Source organism: Cervus canadensis, chromosome 18 (genome assembly GCF_019320065.1).
Source record: "Cervus canadensis isolate Bull #8, Minnesota chromosome 18, ASM1932006v1, whole genome shotgun sequence".
NCBI lineage: Eukaryota > Metazoa > Chordata > Mammalia > Artiodactyla > Cervidae > Cervus > Cervus canadensis.
In genome coordinates, this window is record NC_057403.1 from 52,816,197 (window position 1) to 52,823,134 (window position 6,938).

At 62.7% G+C, this 6,938-nt stretch overlaps 1 protein-coding gene across 2 annotated transcripts; it reads right to left on the reverse strand.

The window, feature by feature from the left end:
• Window positions 1-210: 210 nt before the first annotated feature.
• Window positions 211-5,040, reverse strand: FOXF1 (forkhead box F1). Of its 2 annotated transcripts, XM_043436869.1 has the most exons (3): window positions 3,128-5,040; window positions 1,541-1,697; window positions 211-1,443 (listed from the first exon to the last, which is right to left on the reverse strand). In XM_043436869.1, the coding sequence occupies exons 1-3, from the start codon at window positions 4,272-4,274 to the stop codon at window positions 1,413-1,415; spliced, it is 1,335 nt and encodes a 444-aa protein (XP_043292804.1). In that variant the 5' UTR covers window positions 4,275-5,040; the 3' UTR covers window positions 211-1,412. The 2 variants fall into 2 exon arrangements, with proteins under 2 accessions (XP_043292804.1, XP_043292805.1); XM_043436870.1 differs by having other exon boundaries at window positions 211-1,697; window positions 3,128-5,037.
• Between the last annotated feature and the right edge of the window lie 1,898 nt (window positions 5,041-6,938).

Consider the following 6,938-nt stretch of genomic DNA (forward strand, 5'->3'; position numbering starts at 1 on the left):
TCAATGTGAAATGAGTGAAAAAAGAAGGATTAGCCAACAAATAAAAAGGAGGAAAAAGGATTAAGAATCATCCATACTTTAAATATGAAAAAGAAAAAAAAAAAGACTAGTGATCCCAGGCCGGTTACTGTCTATATTTTGAAGATATTCTGCAATCCCAATAAAATACTCATGCAATTTTATTTCTAGTTGATACAATATAAGGCCATATACAAATGTTATACATTTTTATTTTTGTTCTTTTTTAGGAAAAATACACAAAAGGCAAAAACATCCTCAAATTGTCATTTTTATACAGTGCAGAAGGAAATTTAAAATACGTGTCACAAACGCTGCACCCCAGCAGCCAAAATACTAAAAAAAAAAGGGGGGGAGTCCTTCATTTTATATATATATATATTTATATAAAACATATGGAAATTTGTCTTTACACAGATCAGACTTAGTTTCAAATTTACAATGGATATCTAAAAAAAAAATTCTACGCGGCAAATATTGCCAACAAAGTTACACCATTAATACTGATAAACGGAGGAGCCTATGCGGTGTTTCGGTTATTAGGGAAAGAAAGTAGAATAAATAACAGGATGAGCCTTGCTATCGTTTTTTTTTTAAAAAGTGCCTTAACCTTTCTGCGTCACCGCAATCCTGACTCAGGGCGCTCGGCGGGCCTTCCCCATCCCCACGGTGCCCGGCCTGCCTCACGCTCCCACCAGAGGGTTTACAGTAGAGATCGGAGACCCACCAAACAAGTCAAAACGAAGTTCGAAATCAAACCAAAAAAGCCTGAAGAGAAGGAAGGAGAGGAAGGCGGAGGAGGACGGTAGCAGAGGCCGGGAGAGCCGCCTGCTTCTGGGCTCCTGGTTTCTTTGCTAAGATGAGCAGTGGCTTCAGAAATGCAAGTTACTCGCACAAGGATCCACCTGTGGCTGACGGGAGGACTTCTGAGGTGGGGAGGGAGAGGGCGACTTCTTGTCGCCTCCTCCTTTCCCTACAAGAGACGGCTCTAAAAAGGAGACGCGCATTCCAAGACATTCTTTCAAAAAAAATTAAAAATAAAACGATAAATACTCAACCAAAAAATAAAAGTATTTGATAATGACGGTTTCACACGTTTGCTTTTCTCCTAAAAACCTTCCCCGACATTCGCCGTGGATAGGGGAGAGGGGGAGAGACCGCAGCAGAAATGCGTGTTCAGATGTTGAGAGTTCTTCCCCAACACAGCACCTTCTCAGCTGGTTTCAGTCCGATCAAAAATAGATACTTATTTATCAACAGCCGCAGTCAGATCAGGCCCCCGCCATCACCATTAAAAAAAAAACTGTTGAGGGAGTGGTGGTGGGGGGAGGTGCCGACCTCGCTGGGTCTTTGCCTTGTGGGATCCCTTTCCCAATAATCCGGTTGGGGAGGGGTCAAACCCTTTTCTTCTGCCGACGGTTATACCTCAAAAAAAAAAAAAAAAAAAGCAGTTTCTGGTGACGGGTTCCAAAGTCCCTGCGCCCGGCCCCTGCCCGGAGGGACCCCGGAGCTGTGGCCTCACATGACGCAGGGCTTGATGTCTTGGTAGGTGACCTGCTGGTGGTAGTAGGAGCCGCCGCCGGCCGAGTGCATGGACGAGGATGCCATGGTGTTGAAAGAGAAGACGAACTCCTTTCGGTCACACATGCTGGGCGACTGCGAGTGATACCGCGGGATGCCTGTGGGGGCGAGGCGACAGGAAAGGGGGCGTTAAAGGGTGGCCTCCAGAAGCCCGGGCTCCAGGTGGAGAAGCACCGTTACCGTGGGTCGCGCCCCAGGGGCAGGTCTGCCTGGCTCCACGCTGGGCCAATGCCTCCCCAAGTCCCAGTTCGCGATTTCAGGTCTCAGCTGGGCCGGCGCCCAGAGGGAAGAGTCCCCAGACACGGACAAGGATCCCTGCAACCCTGGGTGCCCGCTGCCCCAGCCTCTCCCTCCACAGACACCGAGCCTGGCCTGGGGGGCTTCTGGTGGCTGACGGGGAAGTGGTCAGAGGGGCCAGCAGGGAAGATCCAGCGGCCTCCACTTCCAGGGCAGCCTGAGGCCTGGGCCTGGCGCCGGGCAGCCACCTTCCAGCCCCCAGAGACGGCAGTGTCCCTAAAGCAATGAGCCAGGCTGGCAGGGACCAATACAGGGGCAAAGAGGGCTTCTCCAGAGGAAGAGTCTTTGGGGAGCCAAGCCTGCGGGACTGCTGGAGCCCCGGCTGGAGTTTGAAGCAGCCCCAGTTGGGCGACCCCCATGGAGACAGCCCTCCAGCCTCCAGGCCAGGCTCCTGCCTCCCGCCGGCTGCTGACAGCTGACTCCTGACAGGCCCCTGCTTGGATCCCTCCAAGCTCTTTCAAGAACCAGACCCAGAAGGTTGCTAGCGTGTGCTGAGACAGAGGATCCAGAGGGGAAGATGGCTGTACATCTTTTTTCCTCAGGGGGGACTGCAAGCGGAGTGGTACCTGTGGGCCTGGAAACCTGGATCCTGAGAAACTGAATCTGTTGGGGCCCGCAGCTCAGACGTTCGATCTGGGCCCCTCTCAGCCTCTGTCGCCACAAAATGCCCCCTATTCAACGTCCGCATGCCCCAGGCCTGGTTCCCGAAAGGCCTGGCTCTGAGCGCCAGCACAGAGCCCCGCCGGCTTTGGGCCTAACTCTTCCGTCCTGCCCGGCTCAGAGCAGAGGCCGCTCTCCCGAAGCAGGGAGAGCGAGCCAGCTGCCCCGGGGATGGGCCAGCTCCGTCCTGGGAACTCGCCCAGGTGTCAGGGGGTTAAGGGACCTGAGGGGACTTAGAATATTGCAGTCTAAGTCTTTGAGGTGAGGATGGGGCCTACCTGGCCAGGCTGGGGCAGCCTGGGCGTTGAAACAGAAAGGAAAACGGAATGTTAGTCTATGGGGGGACTCCAGGCTGCACTCAGCCCTCAGACGGGGAGAGGTGGACAGAGAGACACCTTGGGGAGCTGAGGCCTCCATGGTGCAGCTTAGGGACTGGCACCCCGTGAACGTGGCCACAGGCTCCAGACCAGGGAGCCAGCAGTCTGGGGGCTAGGTCTGTAGTGCACTCACAGAGGTCCGCCACACCCCCCACCCCCCAGTCCTGGGGACAGCTCGGGGGCTCCCCACTCACCTTGCAGCTCAGCAGGGGCGTTGTGACTGTTCTGGTGCAGATACGGCTGGTCCAGGGAGTGCGTGGAGAGGCTGCCGGACAGGGGGTTGGCCGCGGGGTTGCAGGGGGACAGGGGCTGCTGCTTAATGTAGGAGGCGCTGCTGTTGAGCGCCGCCGAGGCAGAGGGAGGCCAAGCGGCCGCTGAGCCCGAGTAGACGGCGTGGGGCTCCATGACCCCGCCAGCCGCCGCAGGCAGCAGCGGGGAGGCGGGAACCGAGCCGTCGTGGTGCGGGTACTCCCCGGCCGCCGTGCCGCCGCAGCTGCCCATGTACGAGTGGCCGCCGTTGGCAGGCAGGTGGGGCACCGAGTGGCTGGGCAAAGCCATGCCGTCCACGTTGCCCGGCAAGTGGCCGTTCATCATGCCCAGACCTCCCTCCAGCGCCAGGCTGTTGGGCGGGCACGAGAGGCCGCCGGCAGAGCCCTGGAAGCTGTAGGTGTCCGGGAGGTGGTTGAAGCCGAGCCCGTTCATCATGCTGTACATGGGCTTGAGCGCCTGGCATTTCCTTCGGAAGCCGCGCGGCCGCCGCCGAAAGGAGCCCTCCTCGAACATGAACTCGCTGGCCGGGTCGATGGTCCAGTAGTGGCCCTTGCCCGGCCGCCCGAGGCCCTTGGGCAGCTTGATGAAGCACTCGTTGAGCGAGAGGTTGTGGCGCACCGAGTTCTTCCAGCCCTGGTAGGCGCCGCGGAAGAAGGGGAAGCGGCTCTGCAGGAACTGGTAGATCTCGCTGAGCGTCAGGCGCTTGGTGGGCGAGCTCTGGATGGCCATGACGATGAGCGCGATGTACGAGTAGGGCGGCTTCTCCGGGCGCCGGATGCCGGCGTTCGTCTTCTTGGCCTTGGACGGGCCGGACGACGCGGGGTCCATGGCCGCGCCGCCTCCCCCACCGCCGCCGCCGCCGCCGCCGCCGCCGCCGTGCGGTGGCTGCTGCTTCTCGGGCGCCGAAGACATCGGGTGGCTGCTGCCGCCGCCGCCGCTGCCGCTGCTGCTCTGCGCGGCCGACGAGCCGGGAGGAGGAGGAGGAGGAGGAGGAGGAAGGGGAGGGGGAGGGGGAGGGGGCCGAGGGGGAGGGGGCTGCGCGCGCGGGGCTGGCTGCACCTCTGCCGTCATCGGCGGCCGCTTCTCCGGAGCGAGCCTCGGCGCACCCTCCCCCGCCCGCCCGTCCTCCCCGAGGAGCGGCCGGGTCCGCGGGCGGTTGGCGCAGAGCCCCCCGCTCTCCCTCCCGCTCCCTCCTCCCCCCCTACACTCCTCCCTCTTTCCCTCCCGCCCTCCCACAAGGGAAGGAGCCGAGCGAAGGCTGAGAGCAGCCTCTTTGCAGCCTGGGCGGAGGCCGCGAGGAAGCCCCCACCACACACACACCGGTTTTTGGGGGGGGTAGGCACCCCCTCTCGGGCCTGTGGGCGTGCGCCCCGGCGGGGAGCAGCGCTCGGTCCTCGCCACCCGCGGCGCTCGGCTCCACGAGTCCAGCCGAGGCCGCCCGCTTCGTGTCGTCTCTCGGCGGCGGCGTCTCGCGCGGGCCGGCGTAAGACCCTCCAGGAGTTCCCTCCCCTCCCCTCCCAGCCCCCCTCCGGCACCCCGCGGTGGTGGGCGCTTAAAGGGCCCCCACCTTCGCCTCCCAGCGGCCGCCGGCGGAACCCGCCCCGCCTCCACCAACCTGGCGAGCAAGTGTTAATGCGCCCTGGGCCCGGGGTTCAGCCCAGCAGCGCGCTGGCCACCCACCCCCCCCCGCCCCCCACCCCGCCTTCCCTACCCGGGCCGCGCGGAGGAAAACGCAGCCGGAGTCCCGGGCCTTCCCCGACGCGTACTGCCCGGTGGCGAATCGCAACAGCAGTGGCGGCTGTGGCCGCCGGGTCGTGGCCATCGCGGGCACAGCCGGCTCGGCTACGAATCCCCGCGGCCGGCGGGCGGGTGTTCCAGCGAAGGACCGCCTACCCTCTCTCCCCGCCCCGGGAAGGACTGCGCCGCGCCCGGGACTTTTCGGACTCGCCCAGCAGCGCGCAAGCAGGCGGGCAGCCGCTGGAGCCGAGCGCGGGCGGAAAACGAAAGCGCAGGGCGGATCGCTGCAGCTTTGTCTCTGGCGCCGCGGGTCGTTCGGGGAGCGAGTGAGAACCTCTGGCCTTGCGGGGAACCAGGACCCCACGGGCTCCTTCAACAAGTGTCGGGGCGCATTCACTAACTTGTGCAGTCGTGCGTACACCGATGCACAGGCAAACGCGGTAAATTTCGCAGACTCAGACCTGCAAACCAACCGCGTTCGTTCTCACTCACGCACACACGGCGCTCAGGCATGTGCGTGCCCACTCACGCGCTCGCTCACGCACACACAAAAGGCCCACAGGAGCTTCAGTTCGCACCTACTCTCACTCGTGTGTACACCAGCCACGCTCTGATCTGAGCCCACACATAGCTCAGCTGACATCCCCACCCCCAACAAACACGCTGAAAACCCGCCTATTTGGCCCCGCGATGCTTGTGTCCCCGCTTCGCAAGAGCAGGTTCCGATTTCTCGCAGATGGTAAAGGCCCTGGCAGGAAGTTTATACGGCTCAACGTAAACACGTTCTGGGGGATTCTTTAATAATAATAATAGAATTCCGCGTGCGCGGGGGGGAGTTGGCCTAATGCCCCTGTGGGCTCGGCCTACCGCCGCCGCGGGGGCCTCTGACACTGCGCGCCAGGCCAGGTTCCGGAAGGCAGTCTGCGCGGGCGGTGAGCGCAGGCCCGGGCGGCCCTCGCGCGCCAGGCTGCCCGCAGCAGGGGGCTCTCACGCAGCCTTCCCCCCCCCCCCCCGCCACCCTCCCGGCGCTGGGGTGCGGGCTAGGACGAGGTGGGGGGCAGAGGCGCCGGGCGCAGGACGGCGCAGGAGCCGGGCGCGACGTCGCACGCGGGGAGCCAGGTGAGTGCAGTTCGCTCCGCAGACTTCCGAGGAAGGAGGCGAGGGGTATTTTCGCGGGTCATCTCGAGGAGCCAGGACGCCGTGCCCCGGCGCAAGCAGGGACGAGAGGCGTGTGCCGGGCTCGGAGTGTGGCACCGCGGCGCTTTTCAAAGCCCACCGGCCTCCCTGGTTTCTCTGGCCTCCTTGTCACCCGCTGACCCACCCCTCCCTCGCTCCGACGCCTGCTGCCTCGGCGGTAGACGCCTCGTCGCCTTCGGGGCGCCTGGCACGTCCGTGCGAGGAGCTGGGCGTCTTGGCGGCGTAGCCTGCCCGGGCGGAGCGCGCTCTAGGCAAAGCCACCTTCTCTGCGCCGCGCTTCCGCTCGGCTCTCCCGGGGTCTCGGCTCCGCACGCTGGCAGGGGCCGGCTGGGGAAGGGGGGAGTGAGAGACGTGACCGTGTAGTGTGTGGTTGTGTCTTGGCGCAGGTAGACGCGCGCTGGCAGACCCATCTCCGCTTGACACAGCCCGGCCGGCACCCGCCGAACGCAGGCATCCTGAGCACGGCGCACGGCCTCCATCCGTCTTTCCAGAGAACACCCCTCACACGGCTCAGGCGCCCCAGCCCCCGCACGAGCGCTCAGGCCGTGCCTGCCCGCTGAGGACACACTTTCGGTTACGTGCGAACACTCCTGCCAGGCACGTTCGCCCACGCACAGCCGGCCGCACCAGCACAGCAGCTCCACTCGCGCGCGCACACGGCCACGCACACGCACTCTCATATTCTCTCTCTCCGTCACTTTTTTTTTCCCTTCCACCAAACGGCAGCTGCAGGGTAGGAGACCCCGCGGCGCCTGGAGGGAAGTTCCCGCGAAGGGGTCGCTACCGCCCGCTGCTGGGAAC

What these genes read in the sequence shown, in the direction of transcription:
- FOXF1 (XM_043436869.1), bottom strand. Translation starts at nt 4,274, where the DNA reads ATGACGGCAGAGGTGCAGCCAGCCCCGCGCGCGCAGCCCCCTCCCCCT. An exon ending in CGCCCCTGCTGAGCTGCAAG is followed by an intron (nt 1,698 to 3,127) that starts GTGAGTGGGGAG and finishes TCGCCCCCACAG; the next exon opens with GCATCCCGCGGTATCACTCG. An exon ending in GACATCAAGCCCTGCGTCAT is followed by an intron (nt 1,444 to 1,540) that starts GTGAGGCCACAG and finishes TTTTTTTTTGAG; the next exon opens with GTATAACCGTCGGCAGAAGA.